Here is a 26,804-nt window from a genome sequence, read left to right as displayed (position 1 = left end):
AATATTCACTTTTCTACTGCCAGAATAGTGTCTTAAGTTCCTGGAGGGTTAAATGCAGGCTGGATTACTTTTTTAAGACATGAAATAAAAAGGATGAAAATTATAGGAGAATTTGGACTAAGCTAATTTTCCAATTGTTTTAAATCTGACAACAGATAATTTTATGATGCTGTGTGCATAAAATTGTTTTCCTCTTTTTTACTGCTTTGAAAAACAGTCTTTAATAACAATTTCCTATGCAAACTGGTACCCTGATCTGGCTACCCTGAGTCAGACTCGCTCTTCCTTTGGTTTGCTCGGGCCTGACAAATTATGCAGTCATCTTCCTGAAGGTAACCCTGTGCTTAGGCGCTTCCCTAAAGGATGCTGGCATGTGAAAAAAGGAGGGGCATGCCAGTGGAGAAGCAGCAATGGAATGGGTGCACAGCTTAACTGCATAAGGAGAACACAGCCTGTTCAGGAAGCAATCCATACTATTGCTAATGGCACAGATAAGGAGTGAGCTCATAAGCAGCTTCTATGCCACACAAAAGTCTTGAAATTAAAATGGCATAACCTTTTGTCCGCATATCCTAAACTGGTAATAAGTATGTTGGTCACACAGTCATGATCCCATCACCTTTTCTTTCCCATCCTCTTACTTTCTTTCTTCTGTTTGAAACATTTCCTCCTTCCCTCTCTTTTCACTCCTGAATTTGCTTTATAATTGATATAGGTGTTTCCACTGCATAGAAATTATATTAATGCAAACTCCTTTGTGTAGTGGTCTCTCACTGATTTAGGAATATTGCCATAACTGCCTGAGAGTTATGGCGATAAAAGATTTTTGTGCTAGCCGGAAAACTAAAACCTGAAAGTCCAATGTAAGATGTTGGCATTTTACTGGGAGTCGATATGAGAAGTGACTGCTGGAAAATATTTTCTTTATCAATAATTGCTTTTTGGAGTTCATCTTAGTCAAGGAGAGCCAGTGAGAAATGATTATTGAGTTTGAAGGTTTTTTCTATCAATTAGCATGGCTCTCTCTCCCACAAGAGTCATTTTTTTAAAATTCATTTCTCAAGGACCATAGACAAGAGCTTTTCTATATCAAAATATTAAAAGAAAAGCACAAATTCCATCATAGATTCTTGGAAATCCCTCTTCTATTATTTCTATGGGGAGGGAGTGAGACTGTAATTGTGGCTTGTATGATTAATAATAAAATCTGGTGAAAAAAAGCCAGCAGAACTTGAAAATACAAAATATCGTTCTTAGTCTTGATAAGTCTTGGTACAACTCATTAAACCAGCCGCAACATGAATTGACATAACTTTTCAGGGACAAAGTGGACATCCATAAAAAATACTCTCTCCTAAAAGAGGCAGGGCATTTTTAGTGAGCCCTGTCCATGTCTGGACCATCGAGGTGACGTCTCAGACACAGTAAGTGGAGCAGGAGTGGAGGGAAGCAATAAACATGATTTTTACCTTTTGGAAGCATACTTTGAGGTGTAATACTAACCAAATGAGGCTCATAAAATGATAAAAGAAGTGATTGAGAAGTGATTTCTGTACAATCTTCTAAGGGAATGGCAGTAAGAAACATACAAAAGCTGTAGGAAGAATATCAGATTGTATTGGGACAAACTGTGTACCAGGTATCACAAGAAACACTGCCCAGACAGTTCTGTGGACCATTTTCTTATATTTAAGAAACACTAAACTTTATTTGCTGAATGAACTATATTTATTCTTTAGAAGCAGAAAAGTAAACCAGCTAGCCCCTCAAGTTTCCTGGGATTAGTTATCCCTTTTGATCACAGAATCTCAAAGCTAACAGGGAACCTTGGAGATCATCTACTTTATAAATGAGGACCCAGTTTAAATGACTTTCCAAAGTGTCATACCAGTGATAGATAAGTGGCAAAGTTGAAACAGCAAACCAGTTTTGTCAAACGCCAATGCACCATTATATTTTCACTGCACAAAACTACCTCCTTAGTCTATTTACACCAAATACACAGAAAGTTAAATTCCACCCCATTTCCAGATCCCACACCCCATGATGGTTTCACGACTTCTCCGCATGGTCGGGCCCCACAGAGGACAGATAGTAGGAGCACCATCTGCATGTTTAGTCCAGCTAAAACCCCCAAAATTACAAGCTTTGCTGAGGTCAAAGCTAGCCCGTCTCAAGCCCCCAGCTCACATGACTTATTTCCAGGAGACAATAGTGTATCTCACTTTTGACAGAATGTCTTCCTGTTTGCCTTGTAGGTTTCACAGCGGCAGCCTCCCTTGTGTCTTTGGCTTGGGCCTTGGCCTCTTACCAGAAGGCCCTCCGGGACTCTCGAGATGACAAAAAGCCCATCAGCTACATGGCTGTCGTCATCCAGTTCTGCTGGCACTTCTTCACCATCGCTGCCAGGGTCATCACCTTTGCCCTCTTTGCCTCAGTTTTCCAGCTCTATTTTGGGATCTTCATCGTTCTTCACTGGTGCATCATGACCTTCTGGATTGTCCACTGTGAGACAGAATTCTGTATCACCAAATGGGAAGAGATCGTGTTCGACATGGTGGTGGGCATCATCTACATCTTTAGCTGGTTCAACGTCAAGGAAGGCAGGACACGCTGTAGGCTCTTCATTTACTATTTTGTGATCCTTTTGGAAAACACAGCCTTGAGTGCCCTCTGGTACCTCTACAAGGCTCCCCAGATTGCAGATGCATTTGCCATCCCAGCGCTGTGTGTGGTATTCAGCAGCTTTGTAACTGGCGTTGTTTTTATGCTGATGTATTATGCCTTCTTTCACCCTAACGGACCCAAATTTGGGCAGTCACCAAGTTGTGCTTGTGAGGACCCAGTCACTGCCTTCACTCTGCCTCCAGAAGTGGCCACAAGCACTCTACGGTCCATCTCCAACAACCGCAGTGTTGTCAGTGACCGTGACCAGAAATTTGCAGAGAGGGATGGGTGTGCACCTGTCTTTCAGGTGAGGCCCACAGCCCCATCCACCCCATCATCTCGCCCACCACGAATTGAAGAATCTGTCATTAAAATTGACCTGTTCAGGAATAGGTACCCAGCATGGGAGAGACATGTTTTAGACCGAAGTCTCCGAAAGGCCATTTTAGCCTTTGAATGCTCTCCATCTCCTCCAAGGCTGCAGTACAAGGATGATGCTCTTATTCAGGAGCGGTTGGAGTATGAAACCACTTTATAAAACAAAAGGACTTGGAGGAGCCACAACCTCCAGATAAAGGGGTGACAACAGGGCTGTGGCAATAATGAAACTTCATCCTAAAGTAGGGCAATGAGCTGTCATGCTCTTAGTCTGCACATTATCATGATTATTGTCTGACCCTCCATCAGCTGACTGCCTGCTGCTGGTCTCCTTTCAAAACAGCAGCCCCGAGAGTCTCCTGCTCCACCTGAAGAGAACTTGTCAGCTCAGTAGACTCCTGGTTGCTACCAACTCCTCCTGCATTGTCTTTCAGTGAATGCACCAGAGGGTACTATGATTATGGAAAATGTTGCCTCTGATCAATAGGGTTTTGATGGAATTAACTGATCTTTGCATAAAAATATATCCAGCCATACACATACACACACATACACACATACACACACACATACACATATACTAACACACACAACACCAGTCTTCTGTAAAAATAGCTTAGGTGATTTTCTTCTTGATGCAAAGTGCTGATTCCCACAAGAATATAAAAACAAAGAGAGAGGCAATATATCCCTCAAGACTCCAGAAAAACAAACAGTACTGCTTAGAAAAAACTCATAAACCATTCTCATTTGGAAACCCATACCATGAGTGAAAAGCCTATCCAGTGGACAGCAAACTCAAGTGTTTACATGTGTATTAGAATTGATGAAATGGTTTGTTTTCAACACATTTCAGGATTGGTTTTTATTTAAAGTTTTCAGTTGAGAACATCTTTTATGACAGAAATCCTATGCAGCACATGTGTGGATTTTGGCAAGACCAAGGAGATCCATAACTTAGTGATGTAAATTAAATGGTAATCATGATTCAGTATTCAATTGCAAAAATTTAATACATACAGGAAGAAGAAATGGGCGGTGGGGTGGGAAGGCAAAATGAGCATCCGATTTCCCAGCTGTGCAGCTCACGTTGGAATGTAAAGTCAGGGCGGCAGGAGAGAATCGCCTGTAACTGGATGCATTCAGGTCGTGGAATGCATGGTTGCTCTATGATCGCAGGCAGGCACCTTTCCAGAACACGCCATGCCCCATCTTTCTAGTGCCAAACATCGTCCAACCACAGGATTGACATGGAAGCCCTGAACAACTGAGAATGAATGGCGCGAGCCCCACAAAAACAGAAGCTAGAGTGAACACTCAAGTTCTCCGTCGTGTACAGAGTCCCCCATGACCACCAATTCAAGGTCAAAGGCTTTTAGAGGCTTTGGGACACTTCTTAGTAAGTATGAGCAGACAAACGCAGTGAATATGCTATGAGAAAAACCCTTCTGAACTGAGTGAGGGCTTATCACTAGATCCAGCTAAGATTTGTATTTGAATCATTTGTAAAGTCGCACTCTTACAACAAGCTTCTGGTTTTAAATACCTCCGTACAAGCAAGTAAACATTCCCCGCTTTCTGTTCCCAGTGTCCTCGGTCATGGTGCTTTTTGTTGCATTAAAAGTGCCGGTCAAACTTTGATAGTATTTTTTTATAGTTGGTGCAGAGTGGAATAACTCATGGATTATTTCAATATTTTTGTAATAAAAAATATAGGGTATACATATAGACATCATCACTTTTTTTATAGATGTGGAATCGTTTAAAATACTTTCAGAATCATAATTACTTGGGATGTCAGAAACTGGTCCACAAATTCCATCAGCCTGCCTCAGCAGATTGAGAACACTTGTTTCTTGCAAGATCACCTTACTTTGCAGTGTCGGTGCCCCCAGGAACCTGGCCAGGGGTGCTATCAGAACATCAGGTGATGAGAGAATCAGCTTAACTAGAAAGGGCTTGTCAAGACTGGCCATTGTTTCCCAGGAAATCAAAGATGTAAGTGATTACTTTCATCCATCCATTATGACAAACCTGACCACAGTGGAAGATGTCTTAAGTTTCCTTCCCTGGTTTTATATTAACCCAACTGACATATTAAATATTAATCAAGTAACCAAAAAAAAAAAGAAAAGAAAAGAAGGAAAAGAGTCAGTTAAACTTAATTATTCAGTTATTGGGACTGTCTGATTCACTTAAAATAGTCAAGTTCTATACCCACCACCTCTAGTGGGTGTGTCATTCAGAGACTGCTGTCCCCATGATGATGTCCACAGGAAATGACAGAGCACTCAACCTAGGACTTCTTTTGATACAAAGTCCCAAAGTGATGTTTAAAACGTAGATGATTTTTATCGGTAGACATACTTTCCTAGTACGCCATGATTTGATCCTCCAAGCAAGATTTTCACTAAAATATAATAGCCTTTTGTTCGGATGTGAAAGATTACTTAGTCACCAGTAAAGGTCCAAGAAGACACTCTTCTTGTCAGCGTTGGTGAAAACATTCTACCCACATTGTAGAAGGAAAAAATGTACTGCCAAATTTTTCACTTTTGTGCAGAACCAAGAGTTATTAGCTTCATTATTTCTGAGACAACTTTTAATTGATGATCTTTGGAAATTGAGTTGCTCAGTTGAACTATACCTTTGATTCCATGAGCAAATAACAGCTACCAGTATAATAGTGTCAATCAACACAAAGGCAACAGGCCCCATCACTCTTCAATCATGTAAGTCCTAAATTATTTCTCAACTTGATCCTTCATTTAACATGTTAAGAGTTAAAACAAGTGCTATGTGAATAAAAAAATAATGTACTGTATTTTGTCTTGGAGGTGAGAATGAAGTCAAGAGGGTGTAAGAAGTTTGAATTTTTTAATAATTTCCCAAATACTGTAAATACTCTGTTATCCAACATACTAAAAGATTATGATGTTTTAGTTAGTCAAAAAAAACTTGTTAAGAAAATGACATCTGCAACATGTAATCAATTACAAATTTTGTCAAGATTAAAACAACAACAAAAATTACTTCCAAGGTAAAGCATGACTTAATCTTGCTTCCATGATTTAGAATGCACTGCACTGCCATTAGACTGTATTGTGATAACAAATTATTAGTTTCTAGGTACACAGATAACAGAGAGTTTAAAGTATTAGGATTTAAAAAGACATCGTCAATGTACAAAGAAACCAAACTTGATTTTTGTATGTATATTTTAGTTTTTCCTAAGATTTTGTTTTCAATCTGCCTTTAAGTCCTCCATAGAAAGTAACTGGGGATTCCAAAAAGAAAGAGCCATAGTTAGCATGCAAACTGGAAATGCTGGATTATTTTTCTCTGTGAGCTCCAACATGCTGTGCATGAGTTTATTAGATTCCTTTAAGAGAAGGAGTTTGCACTTAATAATCACTTTTTGTGTAGGACCATGAAATTTTCTAAAAAATATATGAATTAAAAAAATTTTTCTAATTAGCATTTCTAAATGAAACCATATTTAAGATCAAACCACACCACGACTAAGTATTTGTGTGGGAAAAAAATTCTTTTTCATGTAAGTCAAAGTTTGGTCCCCCAAAATGACTATGTTCTTTAAATTCTCTTTATATATCTACATTGCCTTACTGAACTGCAGTCTAGTTCAGAACATTGACTTTGCAGACACTCAGTTACTATTCATTCATTTCTGATAATGCTGTGAACTCAACAAATGAAATAACTTCTCTTACTGACAAGGCAAGAATATGCAGTTCAAGTATTAGCAAAATATAAAATATAATCTGAAAATAAAGTATAATGAAGGGTTTATTCTTAATTTCTAAATGCCCAATTTATTTTGATCTATGAATAAATGAAGTGATAGCACTGACCAATTAAAAGTAAAAACAAAATGTGAATGGGAATAATTTAAATCTCAATGACTGTTTTTAAAAAAAAAAAAAATATATATATATATATATATATATATATATGCGAACTTAATTGTCAGACCTCATATGTGTGTATTTATATATCATACACACAAAAAGTAACAGATTAAAAGGTAAAGTATATGCTCCCTTTCATGCGTATAAATGAGTATGTTATTGACACATGAACTTTTAGATAAAAAGCTTTTCCTTCATCCGTTTTCAACATCAGCCCAAGCTTACAATACCTGTCTATAAGACATCAACGCACCTGTGAAAATCAGTTGGTAATACCTAGATACAATTTAGCACTTTAGCTTGAATGAGCTTTATCACTCCTTAAGGATCTCATCTGTTAAGCAGCTGAAGAGAATAGTTTTGAGTCATTTCAGTTTCTTTCTCTGAATTGATTGAATTGAGTCCAGAAAACCTCTGATGTCTTACCAGAACTGTGTAAGGTTGCACACTGGCCTTTAAATGAACGGAATGCCATTTCGGTGGAAAGAAATTCTGACACAATGTTTAGACGAGAATCCAGAGGTTATTTTTTTCTAATGGACCATTTTCTAGACTAAATATGTGTTCCCCTGCATTCTCACACATCTTTCCCAAGCCGTTTCAGTTTCTATATAAAGCTTGAAGGAGATGCCTGCATTTTTATGATTCTGAGGAGAAGTCCTTAAAGCCTTTTTAAAAATAGCTCAGACTGCCTTTCAGAAATATAGCTGAGAGGATGGTTGAAGTGCATGGTGAAAACGCAGCAGGACTGAAGTGGTTGTTTCTGTAATTTCAGTGATGGATGCAGATCAACTCATGTTCATTTATCTTCAGCAATTCAATGTCACTTTTGAAAACAATCAAAATGATGGCTTCTGTCAGCTTGTGACCTCTGAAAACGGGTGTTACTGCTGAAGCGGTTCAAAATGGCTAAGGATGGGCTGTTACCCTGTCCCACCACCCCCACCCCACCCCCATCCCCACTCCCATTTCCGGGTCTCTGACCCTTACCTGCGTGGCTGTGAAATGATCTCACAGTCAGGCTGCTTCTCCTCTCCTCACTCAGGCAGTCTACATTGTCCACTGCAGTGTTCTCTCTATGGACAGGTGTCTTGTCCAGTTGCTATCCTAAAAATGGGCACATGGAAAGGCCCAATATAAGCCTGAGTCAACAGCCTCAACAGTATAATTACTCATTCAGAAGTAAAACTCTGTGGAATGTGGGTGGAAATATATAAAAACATGATGAGCCATTTAATTTTGCCAATTGTAGCAATTAGGCTAGCTCTCACACAATCTGCTCTCACAGCAGAAAGCCAGACAGAAGAAGTGGCAAACAGCCACTTGCCCACAGAAAGGAGAGGTCAGAAACTCTCCCTTGAGTGTTTGAGGTATCATATTGTTTCACCATCCATCTGAAGCTCTTTCTCTAAATTCCACAAGAAAAAAAAATCAGGCTTTTGCTATATCGTATGCAACGATCTAGCCCAGAAATGTAAACCTTCAGTCAACCCTTTGTGGCCTGTGTTCTGCTAAATAAGGAGTGGTTTAATGTCCCTGAAGTGTCTAATTGTTTTTGCTAAAATATTTTACTGACATAACTAATATACTGACATAACATGTCAGAACACTAGCTAAATCAAATTTTTGCTTTGGTTATTTTTTTCCTCTTAGATTTTCTTGCAGTTCCGTTCCCCATATTGAGAGAAGCTTTCCATGATGGAGAGCTTGTCATGTGCCTAGTGTGTGCTAAAGAGCTTTATATACGTGATCTCATTTAATCCTTACAAACATCTATGAGCTAAGTACCTTTTACAGATAACAAAACTTAAGCTCAGCGATATTAACAAATGCCAAAGGTCCCACAGCTAGGAAAAAGTGGAGCTGAGTGTCTTACACAACTTTTAACAATCACAAATTCTCCTAGAAGACCAAAGAATATTGTCCACCAGAATCTATTTCTGTTTTGGCAAGGTTTTAAGAGAAACAAAATCATAATCTGATGATCAAAGTTTTCCAAAAAATTCATTTAAAAGTCAAAGATATCTTTTCTTGAATGTCAACTGTAATTGAAAAATAAAAAAGTCAAAAATGACTTTCAAAATGAAAAGTTAAAAATAAAGAAGCCAGTGATGAGAAATGGAAGTCTCTGTCCCCTTTTAACTGAATTTTACTATAAACCCTGCGTTAGGGAATTACTAGGCAGATAAATGCTACTCTTCCATCCCAGACAAATTTCCTTCTTCATGGCCTTATTCTACACTAAAGTAAGTAATATATATAAATTAACCCTGATGGTTCTTCTCTTGTATTCTATACATATATGCTATTGTCATCCTGTAAGGCAGGCTGAAAAATAGCTAAATGCCACTACCTACTTTAAAGAACCTGAATGAAAGAGAGAGGAAGGAAGGAAGGAGAGAAGGAAGGAAGGAAGGAAGGAAGGAAGGAAGTCTTCAACAAATCTTTGAAGTGACATTATTTTATTTCATTGCCATAATTTTTCCCTAAATTTTATTTATTTAACATCTTGCAGGTCACAAGATTTAATATTTAGAAAGATTTTCATACCACTAGCTTGACCCATCATAGAACTGTAGGAACCTTATCTTAGATTGAAAGGGTAGATGCAAACAACATAATAAATGTTTGCCAAATATTTGTTGGCAATTCAACAAATATTTAAAATATAAACATATAAAATAATGTGTCATCTCTCTCCTCACCTTCAATGTAACAAGTCTGTGCTCTACAGGAAACAGAGTTATAACCCATTCAATGATGTTGTATAGTAAGCTGTGTGTGATGTTTGAACTGATGCTAAAAAGGTAGCTAATAATAAACCAAAAATTTTCTCAACCCTGACGATAATCAATCTGAATTTAACATATTAAAAATGCAAACAATCATCTATCTTCTTGCTTTGATAAGATTTAAGCAAATCTTATTAAGTTATATGACTCGTATTGATGGCCAATACATAGTCAAGTACAAAAGCAATCTTGCATTCCAGCAACTCACACTTGGTTATTACAATAGTAGCAGAATAAGAGTCTTTTGACTTCAGCGCTACCTCTTTTCTTCTCTACCACACTGCGTTTCTTTTTAATATCTACATTTAATTCTATACTAGAACAATAAAGAAACATAAGCTTTTCCAAGACTGTATTATGTAAGCCTCACAATTAACAATTGCCAAACACAATGACAAACACAAGGTAATGATATAAATCAGAGATAAATCAACAATGGATGACTGCCTATAAAAAGAAATTTTATAAATGTTTTTATGCCATTCCAGCACTAGATATTTTTAAATCACGGTCACATAGCAACAACAACAGCAACAACAAAAATGAGAATACTCTCTTGGCATATAGTATTTGACTCAAAACAATCATCACTGAATAAATTTGGGGGGTATTCCTGAGAATTTCTTTTAAGAAGAAATTAGGATGCCTCTAAAATGCCTGAAGAAGTTTCGAATAGGCCAGTTCTCTGATATTCAGGAAACATCCTTCATTAGCACTTACAATGTCTCCAGCATAGCAGTTATTTAGGAATAACAAATTTCCAGGCATGAACTTCAGTTATTGTATGTAACCTGGGAAGTTGGCTTAAGCCATACTTCTGATTCCCAGAAGAGCAGCCCTGTGTTGCATTGCCATCAGGAGTTGAGACAACCAGACCCAACCTGCGTGGATCCTCATGCTGGGTTACACCCAATCCGAGTCTCTCCTACATATGGCCCAGAGTGACTGGCTTCTCAGAGATCTAAGGAGTTTATTGTTTAAAGATAACTATTAACTTGCATAACTAATTTTCTCTAAGTGAATAATTCTGGTTAGGGAATGTGTAAACCCATAGGTCCTCTATGGAATAAAACAAAAGAGAGAAAAAAAGCATGTTAATTTTTACAAGCACAGAATAATTCAAAGAATTCCTTGTTGAGTCCCATTAAACAGCAATAAAACAGTTGACCTAATAATGGTGCGAGATCCCAGGCATGATTTCTAGGTTTATGCCACCATTGGTGGTTCACAACCCTGATGACTGTTGCTGTTTTAGCCACTGCACCACACAAGAAGAGTATATTGGGTTGTTGGAAAATTCATGACATATTTTTTCTATGTTTTTCATTGCAAAAATGTGTCATGACTTTTCTGACAATCCAATAGTTACTGATATGATGTTTGCAGAGCAAAAATCATGGTTAACAAAACAGATCAACATAAAAACTAATTAATCAACTTGGTAAGCAAATATTACCAGCATAGTACCAACACAAAATGTTCTCTTGTGTTATTATTGAAGCCTGTCACCTACTCTTACTAGAATTTCAGAAAATGTAAGGTTTCCCCATTTTTATTATACTTCCACCTACCAAATTAAACTGGTGGCCCCCTTCTCTCTCTCTTGTTTGATTTGCATTAAAATAGAACTAATCAAATTCTTATTTCATTTAAATGCTACAAATATTAACAAATGGAGATGTTGTGTTTCAGTTAATTTAATTTACTGTTCTAGTAGTATTCTGGCATGGAGTTATTTATTTCAAATTAATTCTTAATTATTTCAAATTAATTCATTTATCAGTAAAACACCCCTAAGTGTGCTGAAAATATATTACAGGTTTTTATTATTTTAAGAAATTCCTATTTTGATTACAAACTGGTAGAACATGTCTTAATCAACACAAGCATTTCAATCCGTTGTGATTCTTGAGCACTTCTTTTTGGGTGTATTAGGTACTGCTGCATTGACTCAGCAGTTAACCCGTGACCTGTGACTTTCTATCCAACCCACTGTGAGTTCTTATTCTCTTCAACTTGGGAGCAAAAGCACATCATCCTGTAACCAAAGGAGACCTGTCAGCTACTCAAAGAATTGTCATTTTATATCCTTCTTTCAAACAACTAAAATATTCACTTCCCCTTATTATCCTTTCTAATGTATTGTACATAGAAAAAGGAAATGGATCTCTGAAATATGTTTTGAAAGCCTGGGGTGAAACATTTTCCTTGGTCTGAATCAGAGGCTTGGTGTTTTGTGAAAAGAAAGAAATCTCTTCCTGCCCTGTGAAAGGGGGAGGGTGGGCGAGCAAGCCAGTCACACTCAGAAAGCAAGCCTGGTCTGTCACAAAGCTGCATATTGCTGATGCCACTGATTCCTTCTTTTTTTTACAGAACCATCTTGGAACTTGTCAAGCTTTACTGAAGGTGATTTGCGTTAATTAATTCAACAGACCCTTTAATCTTGCAAATTCTTGACTTGTAATATTGTAGCCAAGCTACTGCAAGGGAAAATGAATCAGTTAGTGGAAAGGAGCACTTCGTTCCATGTCGTGCGGTGATGTGCCCAGGCCAGAAGAGAAAGACCCCTGTGAGGCAGAGCACTAATGAATTCGTGCTACCTGCTTCCTCATCATTCATGCTATGAATATTCATCCACTTCATTAGTTTTGGCCAGTAAGCACTGCTTTGAAAAAAAAAAAGGAAAAAAAAGTCAATGGATTCCTGGGGGCTTGCATAGCTCAGAGAATGGGTACTAGGTCATAAGACTTACTTTAAATGGATACAAATCTACTTGTGTTTGGAAACGAAAAAAAAAAATCATTGTCATCTGTTTAATGATTGATCTCTCTGAGTACAATTGCTGCCCTTCATTTCTTGAGAGTACTGTCGTCAGCACTGTAATAACCAGTTTATAAAAACTGAATTTATAATTCCATTTCAGAGGTAAAAACTGCATAGATGTACCGGTAGCTATTGAATAATTTTACTCCTGCCTTCCTAGGTGGTGACATTGCCAGTTTCGAACTGAGATTCATTTGTGTGTGGAATTGGCTCTCCTGTTGCTTCTCAGACCCTTGCAAAACCTTGGTTGTAAGGTCTAAAATCACCAATCTCACATTCTTAATGTACTTAAAAGTAAACAGGTAGTCTCATAATTAAAAATTGTGAGTTTTTTTTCCAATCACTTCTCTGTTTAAAGAAAACTTTGAGCTGCGAGGTAAGAATGAATTTACTTCACATGGAAGTATAGTTTCAGAGTTTGCGAGGAGTCAGGCATGCATACATTCTTATCAAGTTTTCTGTCTAACCTTTTGATATAACTATTCTAGGAGTTAACCCCAAATGAATGAGTGAAAGTCATTGGAGTTATCTAATAAGCAATCTAACAGAAAAATTAGAAGAAGCAGGGATCATTTTTCTTGTGTTTCAAAGATGTTTCTTCTTCCTAAGTGATCATCTTGGTGATTATCTCCAAGATGTACCAAGAGCTACTGAGCGACAGTCCCAGTACAGGTGCCAGTATTGTGCTGCATCCCCTACACTGGCAAGTCATTTTTCAAAACTAGCTCTTGGCACAAGCACTGAAATTTAATGGTAAAAAGTGGCCTACCACCATGTGACTTATTTTCAATTGCAAGGCAATGAAAACTAACAAATCGAAGAAAATGTTAATTTCCTGAACTCCAAAGCCAAAATTGACACAAAGATACTCTGTAATGTACAATGAGTTGGTTGACTGTGGGGACACAGGAGCAATAAGCAATCCTCTTAAAGTAAGTTCATGAACGAGAGTGACTGTGAGTGGTATTGGGACATAAGCTTTCAATTCATGTAGAGGTCCAGGTGTGGTGACTGAAGAGGAAACTTCTTAGTGGCTCATCAGTAATATTTGCCTTTTTATAGAGCAGAAGTTGCGGTAGCCCCTGCCATTTTATCACTATGACAAAAGATGCGTCTGTTTATGACAGGCCAAGGCATGACTGAAGTGGAAAGATAGAGATGTCAGTGGTTTCATGTCTGAGACTAACTCTATCCTTAAGGGAACTTTCCCGCATGACAGTCCTTCTTGGTCATTGGGCCCTACGCCGCAAGCTGGCTCTGCATGCCAAGAGCTTCTGATGGATTATAAAATGAGATATTTTAAAGAATTTTAAGTACTCTTGCTTGTAGAACATGAACCATTGAGTTATCCCTCATGTTAACAACAATGAGATTCAGGGTTACCATGGCCTTACTCATCACCCCATTGTAAATATACCATGATATCACAAGAACCCCTGTGTTCAAATTCATTAAACTAGGTTTCAAGTATTAGCTGAATTGTTTAAACATTTTTAGATCTTGATTCTGCCATCACCTAGTCTGTGCATCTATCCCCAAATTAGAAAAATATTTCTTGTGGGAATAATTTTCAGAATAATGGAAGTGAAAAAGAGTGGACAGTTAAGCAATTTGTCAATGTAGACAAAACTACTAGGCCACTGATAGCCCTGAAGCTCTGATTTTTCCTCATTACTGAATTTCTTTACATTGGGGGCTTTCAACATCTGAATTTTCTGGATGATTGCTAAACCATCTTCACTAAACTGCAATAGACACTATGTTGTTATTAAATAATAAAGACTGTCCACATAAATGCAAATATCCCAATGAAAAGTGAAGAAGTATGTCACTCAAGGAGCAAATTTGATCTTTGTGATGTCAAACATCTGGATATTTGGGAAAATCCAGACGTTGAATCGTGCAGTTTTCATCTGGTTGTCTGGTATTGACTAGAGAGACAGAAAATACTCAGGTGTTATAGGTAATATAATTTAACTTTCTTGTGCAGTAATCTATGGGTAATGATATTCTGCTGCTAAAAATCTCTTTGTCCTGCAAAGAGAAATAAATAATGCAGAGCAAATGCTATTTAATTTTTATTTGCTTTCAGCAAACACATGAATGGGAGAGGTTTGAGAGGCTGTCCTGGGTGTATTCAGATGTTTTTGCACCGCAGACCTCTTTCAGAGTGACAGTCCTGGAGGCCTGCCACTCGATCCCTTCCTGGCAGCAAACCTTTTAATTCAGCCCTTTTTTAATCTTTCATTATTTTATAATTGCCTCTCTGCTCTTCACATACTCTTAATCATTCACAAAGTTTACTTGACAGAATTGTCAAAGGATATACAAATTTGTTAACTTTTATTCTTCAAATCAGAGTTTTAATTTTAAGGATTTCTTATGCCTTTAATGGTAAATACAGTTTAAACTGCTTCATGTAATTATTTCATGGCAAATTTCATGGTGTCTATAGAAGTAAAAGCTATTTTTCCCAAATTAAAAAAAATACACTTCTTTTGTTTGGTTTGCATTGTTGATGTCATTTTGATTGCCAAGGACTAACTGGTTATCACACATTGGAATATTAGTGTTTTCTTTGTAGTCACAGGAAAAAAGAAAAAGATGACATCGAAGGGAAATTCACTTACCGGAAGGAAAGTTTGAGATATTCATACAACTCTTGTATTTATGATTACTTGTGGACGTTTCTTCCTTGTTTCATCTCATTCGGCTCTGGATTGGTGAGCGTGTGTATTTTCTCAAATTGTGTGCTTACCTCACTTACTGTTCTGAAGCTGGGCAGAAAAACAGGCAAGCTATTCAGACCAATTTTCTTTTAAGTGCGCTTATGTTGCAGAACTTGCTTCCGGCACTGACAACAAGCAGATACACAGAGCCCTGGAAGATATTCAGCTATGCAAACGTCATAAGAGGATTTCCAGAGAAAATCTGAAAGTTTGTAGGTTCTTAGGTAGTGTTTTGATTGTGTCAAATTCTATATTTAGTGACAACTTAGAATGACTTCATGGGCAGGCAGTCCCCTTTCTTGTTGGGTCCCTCCACCCAGCAGATGCAGAAGTTTCCCCAGAAATCAAATAGATACTTCACCTTGTGTACCAAAGGCTTCCAGCCACTGGGTGTCATCGCTCTGTGCTAATTGTGTTTTGTAAAGTCTTTCGAGGACAGGCCTTGTTGGCTAGTCACAGTCTTATAACAGGCTCCAGGAGACAGAGCTGCTACTCCCAAAACCCATCTGACTTTACTTTTTCCTTGAGATTTTTACTTCACTAAACCCTTTTCCAAATCTTTTTACCTTCATGTTATTGACAGAATGTTTAGTTCAATGTTTAGGTGAATTTGCAATAAAGAGGCAATCAGTGGGCAACTACAAAAACATTAGGTTCTTGGTTTTTCTTCAGTTATCTTTTATTATGTGATAATTGACTGGAACTTACGGTTTACTAAAAAACTAAAAGTCCCTGTGTTGAATATAAGGACTGTTTTACATATACTTAAATATATTCTATGACACAATATTTTTTTACACTATGGAATATATTTCTTTCTGGAGACAAAGGCATAGAGGGGTGTGGTTCAATGATGGGAACTCTGGGACTCTGAGCACTCCAGTCCTCATCCTTGGTCAGTCACATTAGCCTCAGAATCTCACCTTACAGCCCATTTTTCACATATGTAAAAGAGAGATAATATTTATCTACCTACCTCATAGGGATGTTGTGAAGGTTGATTGCAGTTCTCAAAGTATGCTGACACTTGATAACTAGTATTAGCACAAAGGAGATCTGTGTGTGGCCCTGGAATAGACTATGGTGAAGGAGGTGGAGCCAGCTGAGAAACACAACAGCAATAACTCACCAGACGAGGCATGTAATTATTCTTGATTGCTTAATGAAAGTGAAACTTTTTCTTCGAAGGTCTACATAGAATTTTGTTTTAATTATCAACTTTTTAATGAGAAAATTGACTCCTTTCATACAAACATTAAGAAGCTTCATATAGAATGACAGTTTTCCTCTTAGATAAACTAAATTTTACAAAACATTTCATAGATGTGTCCAGAAAACTTGGCTCCTTCTGATGAGTAAGGAGGTTGCATGCATGCCTGATCCCAAGCTACATTTTTCAGAACGCGTGCATGATACCAGAGTTCAATACTAATTGCCAAGTGGTATTCTGGAACGCTCACTACCAGGAGGGAACATTTTTAATAGATCCTACTGAAATTAGATTTTTGTGTTGTTTACAGTGAGATCCTCTTTCAGCCCTAACATGATATATCTCTCCCTTTACAACCCAGTGAAAGAATGTAAAGCTTTATTTCTACTTGGAACTCCTGAGTTGATTAATTTTTCAGATTATAAATATGTATTAAATATTTCAAAGAAGTGTTTACACAAGGGCTTCAGCTACACATATACATATATGCTTACATGTACACAGATAGGAGTACTGCTAAAGGACAAAGGGTGGGAAAAGCACCACAAGATTATCCTGGAAAACTTCCCCTCAAAGTAACATGTTTTCTTTTGCTTTAATAGCTAGTCCTGGTAATAACTAGTGCTAAATAACATGATTTGTCATTTTTGAGACATGGAGGCAATATTGTATAGTAAGAATACACCCATGAACTATACTAACAATGCAGATAATGTTTTAATGATATGACTTCATGAAGCAAAGTTGTTGTACATAAATATTATCATTCTGCCCTTATTTAATAATTATATTCCTTTGCAAAACAAATGTGCATGCTCTTGAAAATATGAAATAAGTTTTCAGAAAGTTTATCTTGATAAGTGGGTTTAAAATCATGTTGTACCTGGAGTTGACATAATGTATACATTCAACACAATTTTTCTGGATTCCAAAATCTAGTTGGCAGTGGTATATCAAAGGCTTAAAATTTCAGATTGGTTGAACATTTCTAATGCATGGTATTAAGCTTTCAGAAGCATGAATCTAACCTAGGCAATTAACCTGATCCATTAAAAAAATTATGTCATCATGCCAGACTTAAGATAAGTCTTTTTATTTTTTTAGATTCAAAATATGAGAATAGTGAGTCAGAATAATTTGGAATTCTCTGATTTTTTTTTCCAGTTCCTAGCATCAATACTTTTACAATCAAAAGTGTGGCAGAAAATCCTTATTGCTATGTAGGGAAATATCCATGTCCTTCCTTTGTTTTTGCACAAGAAAACCGAAGTTGACTAGATGCAAGGGCCTGGAAGTAGGAAAAGGCGTGACAATTTTCAGGTGGACTAGCCGGGAAGAAATGAGGGCTGTGGACAGAATATGTGGTTGTGAGATTTTACCACAAAAGAGCAAAAACAAAACCTAACAGTGTTAGAGCTGGACAATTTTTTGAAATGGTAGAATCTAAATTTTAGAAGAAAAATCAAGGGGAGACAACATGTTATTAGACATAAGCTATACATCTAATTACCGGGGGAAAAGACATTCGAATGCCCCATGTATTTTACTCTTTTTAAGACTTTCCAGCCCCCATGAAACTCTCCCGAGTCTTCCCTGAAAATAAGGGACTCTTAGAAAACTAGTTTTTAGCAAAGATAAATGTGATTACACAGCCGTGAAGCCGTCATTATGTAATCCTCATGCGTGTGATGCTTTTTTAAATGTAGTTGTCAACTTTCATGACTACTTCCAGTTAATATTTTATCCCATAAACAAATGGTTAAAAAAACAAACAAACATGGAAAATTCTCTTGCTCAAAAGAAGTGACTCTCTTTTCATATCTAGATGATATGAAATAGCTGAAAAATGGAGCTTTTGGTCGATTGCTTATTGAAGGTCCCATCTGAAGCCTCTCTTTAGTAAAGAGGCCAGGCAGGAAGAGAGAGGACCTTGGATGAGAACCTTGCTCTACCAAATTGTTCCTGCTTTTCTTCTCAGTTACCAGGCAGTTCAGGAAGTAGCCGAGAGAGAGAGAGAGAGAGAGAGAGAGAGAGAGAGAGAGAGAGAGATGATGATGATGATGATGATGGAGGATACGCAAATTTGGTTTTTCCCATTCTCAGAACAAGGAGAGTAACCAGTGAGCCAGAGGTTCCCTCCCCCTTTAAAGCCAAATAGAATAATGAATTTAGAGCTAAGACAAAAATGCTGTACAAGTAAGCACAAAATCATCCTTCCTATTATTTTCTCAGTTTTTACTAAATTCTTCTTACAGTTTAGATCAGAAGTTTCTGTTGATAATAACTAATGCCACTTTATGTTATAGCTTCAATGAGGAAATGATGAAAGCATGAGTTATAAACAAAATTGCTGGGGATACAGACTTCTTTTGTACAGACATCTTACCAAGCAAGCAAATTGGAAACAAATACTATTACCACTAATATTCTGGTTAAATTAATAATATCTAATAGGAAAACAGAAGCATTTTGCTCAGCATTATACCACTGTAAAACGTAAACCTGCTTCCAAATGACAAGGATTTTTGCTACTGACATTTGTTCTTCATTCTCCAGTTATTTTAAGTAAGTTTCACATCTAACTACCTCAGCTACTGTTGTTTAATTTAGAAACATGAAATCATGCACTTTGTAACCAACAATTTTTTTATTTACAATTTCAAAAGGATACTTGGTGCAAAGCAATTTTCAAAAATTTGTATATGACATAAGCAACTCAGCCTCAGAGGTTGTACTTCATTTTGTTCGTTTGTTTCTAAATTCAATTTGGGGTAAAATCCTCACTTCCACTCAACACCAAGGGAAGCTGCTCTATATTTGCTTAATTTGCCTTAAACATTTTGTGCTCCTTTCCCTGTTCTGTTTGTTTTTTTTTCGTTTAAAATCTATCTCTGAAAAGAAAATGTAACAGGTGGCAGATGAACAGCAAACTGAAGAGAATGGACAAATCATTTCTCAGTTCCCTGTTGTCAACTCTCTGCATGACATTCTGATTACGCGGAATTGCCATCCCTGTGTTTCTCTCTCCTGTGACCATTACAGAAATAAGGTCTGAGAGACCCTGTGTGTGTGTTTAGGGAATGGTGTAGACATTTCCCCCAGTACGAGCACAGTGCCTGGACCCGAATGATAATCTTGGCAGTTCTTGTGCTTTTACTTTGTGAACATTGTACAAATGTATTTGGAATTTTATTTGAAATGAAGAATTAAACTAGTTATTAATTTTTTTCCTTCTTGTAAATATATATATATATATATATATATTCAAACTCCATGTATCCAAACATTCCTTTAGCATTCAGAGTGTAAGAGTGTCTTTATTGGCTAGAGGCCACTGTCTCTGGGCCACAATCCCATGTGCTCTAGTGGAAAGCACAGTATGTGGAGTATTTGATGTACTACAGTACCATGGTTATTTTGGTCTGTTAAGTAAGTTGCAATTTGTGATGAAATGAAGTGGAAAGTAGTGCTTCATAATGAACAAATTTCCTTGGTTACATGATTTTTCTTGTAAAACTTTTTAAAAAAAAACTTGAAATTTTATATATTTGGATTTTGTAGATTTTTTTTTATTTTATTGCAACACAAGGTACCAAAATCATTAAATAAAGTACACTGTGGTCATTTTAAAAGAAGTCTGAGTCCCTGATTCTTTCTAAGTCTAGAAAGAGCAGGACACTGGGGGTCTAAGATCGGAAGATAGGAGGAGAAGGCATATTCAAAAACATAGTCCCAAGACAATGTGATTTAAACCTAAAAATAAACAGAAATGAGATTGTCAAATCTGAACTAAATTTAAAATTAAATTATATAGATTTCTAGGATATGTTTTACTTATTTATATCTGAAAAGTGCTGAAGAATGTGTCCCTAAAACCACTGTAAAAACAAAGAGATGTTTCAGATCACAAAGAGGCTTAAAAACCAAAATAATTTGTTTTAGCATTAATAAAAGGAAAAAAAGTCAATGAAAAAACATACTTTAAAAAAATGATGCGTCTAAGTGCCTTATTTTTCTACAAAATTAAGATTTATGCTTTATATAATTGTTTTTCTTAAAATATCCTAAATTTTTTGTTCATTTTGTTTTACTGGTTTACAAAAGCCTTCCTTTGTAAAATATCAAAAGGAAACTATAGCATGAACTCTGCCTATAAGTGTAGAAGCTACCATGGATAACAAATAGAAACAGATAAATAAAACTGTTAGAAGGAACAAAGAAATGAAAAAAAATTCAAGAAATCACTTCTTTCTTTTTAAATTTATTAGTTTTCTTTTGTCCTGACTATAATAGTAATGTATGCTAAATGTAAAAATTACTTGATGCTCACCATTTTGATATACTTCTTTCAGCCTTTTTTGTAAACGTTTGTATTTTTCCACTATGATTTTTAACAAACTTTTTTTTTAAGATTTTTTTTTTTAAACTGGGGAATTGGGAGATGGGAACAGCGCTGGGGAATTGGGGGAAAGGGAACAGACAAGTTGCTGTCCTTTTGTTCTTCAGTCTAGTTGTGGAGGACGTTGCTTCACTGGCCCAAGTTGGCACCATCATTGCGCTCTTCCCGGGCAGGCAGATCAGTCGCCGGCTTCTGGACGGCCGCTCACTGCAGCTGCTGGCCGCTCACGCTGGCTGCTGGCTACACACGGTAGCCCATGGCAACCCACTGCAGCAAGGGCTGCAGCCTACGCCATCGCCGGGGACTCACAGCAACCCAGCTCCAGGTTGAGCTGTTGTTCAGCATCTTAGCTGTGGAAGGCAGTGTCACTGTCCCTCACATATGGGATCCGAACCGGGGCCCTCTGGCGTCCCAAGCCAGCTCTTAATCAATGTGCCACTTGGCCGGCCCCAAACATTTTTTTTTAATTACAACTGTTTGACATGCATGGTATTGGAGTTATGACTGTGAATAAAACACATTTTCTTCTGAAAGAATACAGTCAAGTAAGGAAATAAGTCCAGATACACTAGTTATATATTATTTAGTGGAAAAAGCAAAAGTAGAGCTCTGTACAGACTGCACTAGGAGCATCTAGCGCAGCCTGCATGAGAGCTGGGTGGGGAAGGAGCCACAGCGTGGAAAGGTCCTTGCAGCAGCGCACGGAGCTGAGCTCCCACACCACCCTGGCTGAACCAAAATGGACATGAGCAAAACATAAACTTCTCTTGAGTTAAGCTACTTGTATTTTGGGGTATTTGTTGCAGCAGTTAGCCTTTTCTGACTTTTAAAGGAGCAGTTCAGGGACCATTGATGTGCAATTAGCTCAAAAAGGAGTATGATGATCTCAACTCTCTCCACCTGAGGTCCAAAAACAAGGAGGAGAAGAAGTGCCTGTATTTTTATATGTTCTCTACAATGAGTAGGTATTATTACTGTAATCTGTAAACAAATAAAATTTATATTTAAGGAGAACTTTTTTAAAAAGTATATCATATCAATTCCTGAATTAGAATATTTAATTTGATAAGGAATGCAGTTTGCCCCTAATAATCTAGAAACATCATGTAACTCTAAACAAAGCCACAAAGCTCTACAACTTGAAAAGCTGATTATAAAGTTTATAGAAAGAATGAAAGTATTAGAATAAGCAAGTATTTCATTCTTAAATAAGAGTATTAATGGAACTTTGCCTTCCCGGCCTATTATAAGTTACATAAGTGTGTGCTACCAGCCAAGAATATATTTAAAAGTCCAGAAATAGAATCTGTACATATTAGATTAATGAATTTAGTATATGATAATTTTACATAAATAGAAAAAGGGTGGCCTCTTCAATAGACAGACAGGATAACCAGCTTACCACTGGTGACATCTCTTACCCCAAAATTGATCATATTGATTAACGATATAACTATGAAAAAGTACAACTACAAAAAGTATATATATCACCTGAGATAGGAAATACTTTCTAAGTTTTATTTCAAATATAAAATAGAGCTAGAGGGAGGGAGAGAGGAAAGGAGGGAAAGAGGCAGAAAGAGAGAGAGAGAGAGAGAGAGAGAGAGAGAGAGAGAGAGAGAGAGAATGAATAATCGATAAGGATGTAAGCTAAGGAGGGGTGTGTGTGTGTGTGTGTGTGTGTGGTGTGTGTGTGTATGTGTGTGTCTATTACTTCCCTTAAAAGAGAAACACAGTTGCAAAAAAAAAGAATCAACTGAAAAAATAGTGAACCTACTAGATTAGTCAAATATTCTAAAATGTATATACAAAGATGTTTATAACAGAGAAAACTGGAAATAACTGAAAAACAAACAATAAGACATAAACTATGGTACATCCTTATATGAAACACTCTGTAACAACTAAAGATAATAAATACTTTAAAAGTGTCTTTATTTTATTAAATGACAATATTAATTGTTAAAACTTCAATTTGAAAATAAAGAAGGAAGAAACAATTGTATTTGTAAACTATAAACAAAAACACAGTAGTACATTAGAATACCAAGCAAACCACGGTATAATGAGCAAAGAATATTGAGAAAAAGAAATTGGCGCAGCTACCTGAGACTAGTCTTGTCTGACACACCAGTTGATCAGTGAGTATGAAATTGGCAACTATGCTGGGTGTGAATTGAATTTATTTGACAGATTTTTTGAAAAAGATGTAATTGTATAGGAGAGCAGTTGAAAGTTTCTCTGAAGAATTTGTTCCTAGAGGTAGTTTACAAAAAGTGATTGGATATGGAAAGGCTTTCGGAAAAGGCCGTGGGTTTTCAGACAATCAAAGAATGGACTAAAAGAGATGAGAAATGGCCACCTCAAACATGCATGCCAGAAACGAGGATGGTTGAAGGAGTCTTGCAAAGAAACCACTTGTGTGTTATTCAATAGTGTCAAAATTATAACAGTCCCTACTATCTGCAATGGGATCACAGTCAAATAAGAAAATCAAAAGCCAACAATTATCTAAACAATTTAATTATGTCAGTGTTGTCTTTAAAATATTACTACTTCAACTCATTTCCAGGCAATTCCCTTACCATTTCTCTAAATATGACTAAATATGCCCTTGCTACCTTTGTATCTCACAGCCAAAATGATAGACATAGCATCTGGCCCCTCCTCCTGAAAATCAAAATCTATCTGTATTGACAACCATCCTTGCTACTGTCTCAAGGAGACACCCCTACATCTATCTCCAAGGCTTAAAAATACCACCTGAGTTTTGTAATTCTTTTACTCTTTGCTTTATTTATAGGACATTACTTCGTCTACTCTCCCCTGTCTTTTATATCTTTCCAGAGACCATTTTTATGCTGCCTACCATAGTGCTGAAATCAGCCAAGACAAAACCAAAACGCTAGATTTCTGCCCCGGCTCTCCCTCTCTCTCCTCCTCTTCCTCGTCCTGTCTTCTCCCTTTTCCTTTGTTCTATTCTTCTTAAAGAAAGGATTTACAAATTTTACATTACCCATGCAACAGTACAAAAAAATAAAAGTATAAGTTTCTTCAAAGTAGACATTATACCATGTTTTTTTTAATGGGGTGAATAAATGAATGTTACCATAGACAAATTTGTTAAATTCTTGAAAGCTAACTTTTCTTTCTCATCTAAAGGACAGTGGTTATGGTGAAGCTAGAGATGTTGTACAGGAATCATCTGGCACAGTGGCTATGACCTAATAGACAGTAATAATTAAAAGATGTTACTGTTACTGAATTAACTCTCAAAAATAAAAATAAGTGAAGAGCTTTGGGGTACAGTTATTTCACTACTGATCTTGGTCCATTCGTTTTTGTCTTCAGGAGAAACATGTCAGTAATTGCATAAGATTATTTGTTAGTATTATTGATTCTGCTTACCCTTTGACTTCATAGACTGTATAAACTCAATATAGACACCTCTTATGAGACATGCAAAACTACTGTGAATGTCAACACCATCAAGTATTGCTTGGTGAATCTTTCCAGTGGGTGAAATGAGAATGTGTTCTGCTCTTACTCCTTCTCTTTACCTTGCATCTTAATGAACTAATATTTATTTATTTGTTTTTAATTAAAGTTTATTGGGGTGACAATTGTTAGCAAAGTTACATAGGTTTCAGGTGTACAATTCTGTAATACATCATCTAGATATCACATTGTGTGCTCACCACCCAGAGTCTGTTCTTCTATCACCATATTTTTTATCCCTTTTACCCTCATCTATCACCCCCCTACCCCCTTACCCTCTGGTAATGTTTATTTTTGATAGATTGAATGCATCCTTTTTCTTCCTACCCAAGTCATTTATTTAGAAATAAACATTCTGTGTTCCACTGAAATTATTTTACTGGCACGAACTAGGTCAGGCCTTTACAGACAACCTGCCAGTTAATTACCCTTTGACTAAGTAGACTAAGATTTATACATCTAGGTCATAAGTGTTGTAAATATTCTCCAAAATCTAAGCAACATTTAAATATATGTAGCAAGTCATTATGTTCAATTATCTAGGATACAATTTGTTTAATTGGAGGAATCATTAGAAAATGACATTACTCAAAATTATGATTTTGGGGGGTACACCAACTTTAATGTATTTGAGGTTAAATTCTCAATTACGTAGACATTTGGGTTTCTATTAACAATTTTTCATCTGTCGATGGGAATTCAAAATGGTTTTCTGAGCAACTTTTTTTACCCTACATACCAGGCCTCCTTCTTCCCACGTCTGGGTAAACAGAGAGTGATATTGCATTCAGGCACAATCTTTTGAATCTATAAAAAGATATCAACCTTAACTCAAGTGCAATTGGCTGTTGAAGTATGGCTTGACTCTAAAAAATGTCGCTAAATATACTATCTGTGTTCCAAATTTTTGTCATAGTATATTAACCTTATATTCTCTGCCGCACACTAGTTATCTAAATTTATAATGAGTAATACACACTAAGGATTTCCTGAATGGCATGTGGTCTATATCTTTTTCTGTATCAGAGGTTGCAAATTTCATATCTACAGGGCTCAGGCAAGTATTGTAAATAAGTGAGTACTATGGCAAACAGAAGAGCACATTCCCCATCCAAAGAGAAAGCTGCCATACAGAAGGCAGGTCCCGTGTGCCAGGGCTTTTCATGGTTCAAGAGAAGCAAAACAAGAGAAAACGATAAGATGAAATAAGATAAGATAAAATAAGATAAGATGAGATAAGATTAAAAGTGGGTTTTTATATAAAAACTCCTGAGTTATGTTTTTAATAATTCAATTTTTAAATTCTACATGCTAAAAACAAAGTCTACTGACCAGGTATGGCCAATGGGCAACAATCTGTGATCTTTCTAGATCTAGATAATATTTTTTATTTTTGTTGAAACCAGATGGCTTGTAAACCTGGATTCCATTATCTTCACCATAGCAATTGCTTTGAATATACTGCCTTTGGGTATTATGCCACTGGCCTATTTTAAATGACGTTTAAAAATATCATCTTACTGATTATTAACTTTGTTTGATATTTTTTAGAATCTTATTCTCTATGGTTGCATGAGGCCCTCTTTATGAGAACCCATAGAAGAAATGTCTTTCAGACCTCACTACTAAGGATAGTTATAACCTCATATAGCATTTCTATCATGTGAATACTGTAAATCAAATGTTTCCTTCTTTGCATTGGCTCAAAGGAAACTCAGAGAAGCCTACCTCTAACAAATATAAAAGTACACACACATGTGTATATTTATGTTGTGTGTGTATGCAGCAGATTTTGGGTTTTTACATCCTTACATTTCTGTTCTCCATTGCCAACTCCACCCTGAGAATTCCTCATTTTATGTTCTTTTTCTAAAATGTTATGGTCTTTGAAAACTGTCTCAGATTGATTTATTTTGAAAATTGGAAGCATAAAAGCAAGCAAAAAAAACATGTAAATAAAACTAAGTAGATTGATATTGTTCATCCTTAGCCTTGAACTGTCTCCCTAACCCAATACAGATAATTTTGACTTCTTATGAGACTTCATTATCCCAACACTTCATAAGCACCTGAATTTCAACATATGAAGAACTAAAGTCATTATCATGTACAGTTTTTCTTCATTCATTAAGCATCAGGGTAAATGGCACACCAAGCTATAAATCTCAGTGTTATCTTCAATTGTTTCCACCCCTTCCTGCTCAATACCCAATCTGTCATCAAGTTCTATTGATTATAGCATTGAAATGTCTCAAATCTATCCCAACTGTTCTAATTTCACTTCTTTATCGTCTCTCGCATTACACTACTAAATTTACTTATTTCTGTCTGGAACCACTGAAATAACTTTTATTTGCATTCCCTGGCCTAACTATCTTC

The 26,804-nt window shown here is 36.6% G+C and overlaps 1 protein-coding gene across 3 annotated transcripts in view; it reads left to right on the top strand.

The window, feature by feature from the left end:
* Positions 1-20,254, top strand: part of XKR4 (XK related 4) — a 187,661-nt gene extending 167,407 nt beyond the window's left edge. Inside the window, exons 2-3 of one of the 3 annotated variants that reach the window (XR_002126448.1) lie at positions 2,259-4,444; positions 12,140-20,254. Coding sequence is in view for 1 of the 3 variants with exons in the window: in XM_019664537.1 (XP_019520082.1) it covers positions 2,259-3,205 (947 nt within the window). In the remaining 2 variants the exon portion in view is untranslated. Of the gene's footprint in view, positions 1-2,258; positions 6,908-12,139 lie in introns of those variants that run through there. The other 2 variants (XR_002126447.1, XM_019664537.1) reach the window with 2 other exon arrangements.
* The last annotated feature ends 6,550 nt before the right edge of the window (positions 20,255-26,804 follow it).

The sequence above is a fragment of the Hipposideros armiger genome, unplaced genomic scaffold, assembly GCF_001890085.2.
Source record: "Hipposideros armiger isolate ML-2016 unplaced genomic scaffold, ASM189008v1 scaffold_425, whole genome shotgun sequence".
In the NCBI taxonomy this organism is placed as follows: domain Eukaryota; kingdom Metazoa; phylum Chordata; class Mammalia; order Chiroptera; family Hipposideridae; genus Hipposideros; species Hipposideros armiger.
Note: the sequence above shows the minus strand (reverse complement) of the source record. Positions and strands in the feature narration are given on the sequence as shown.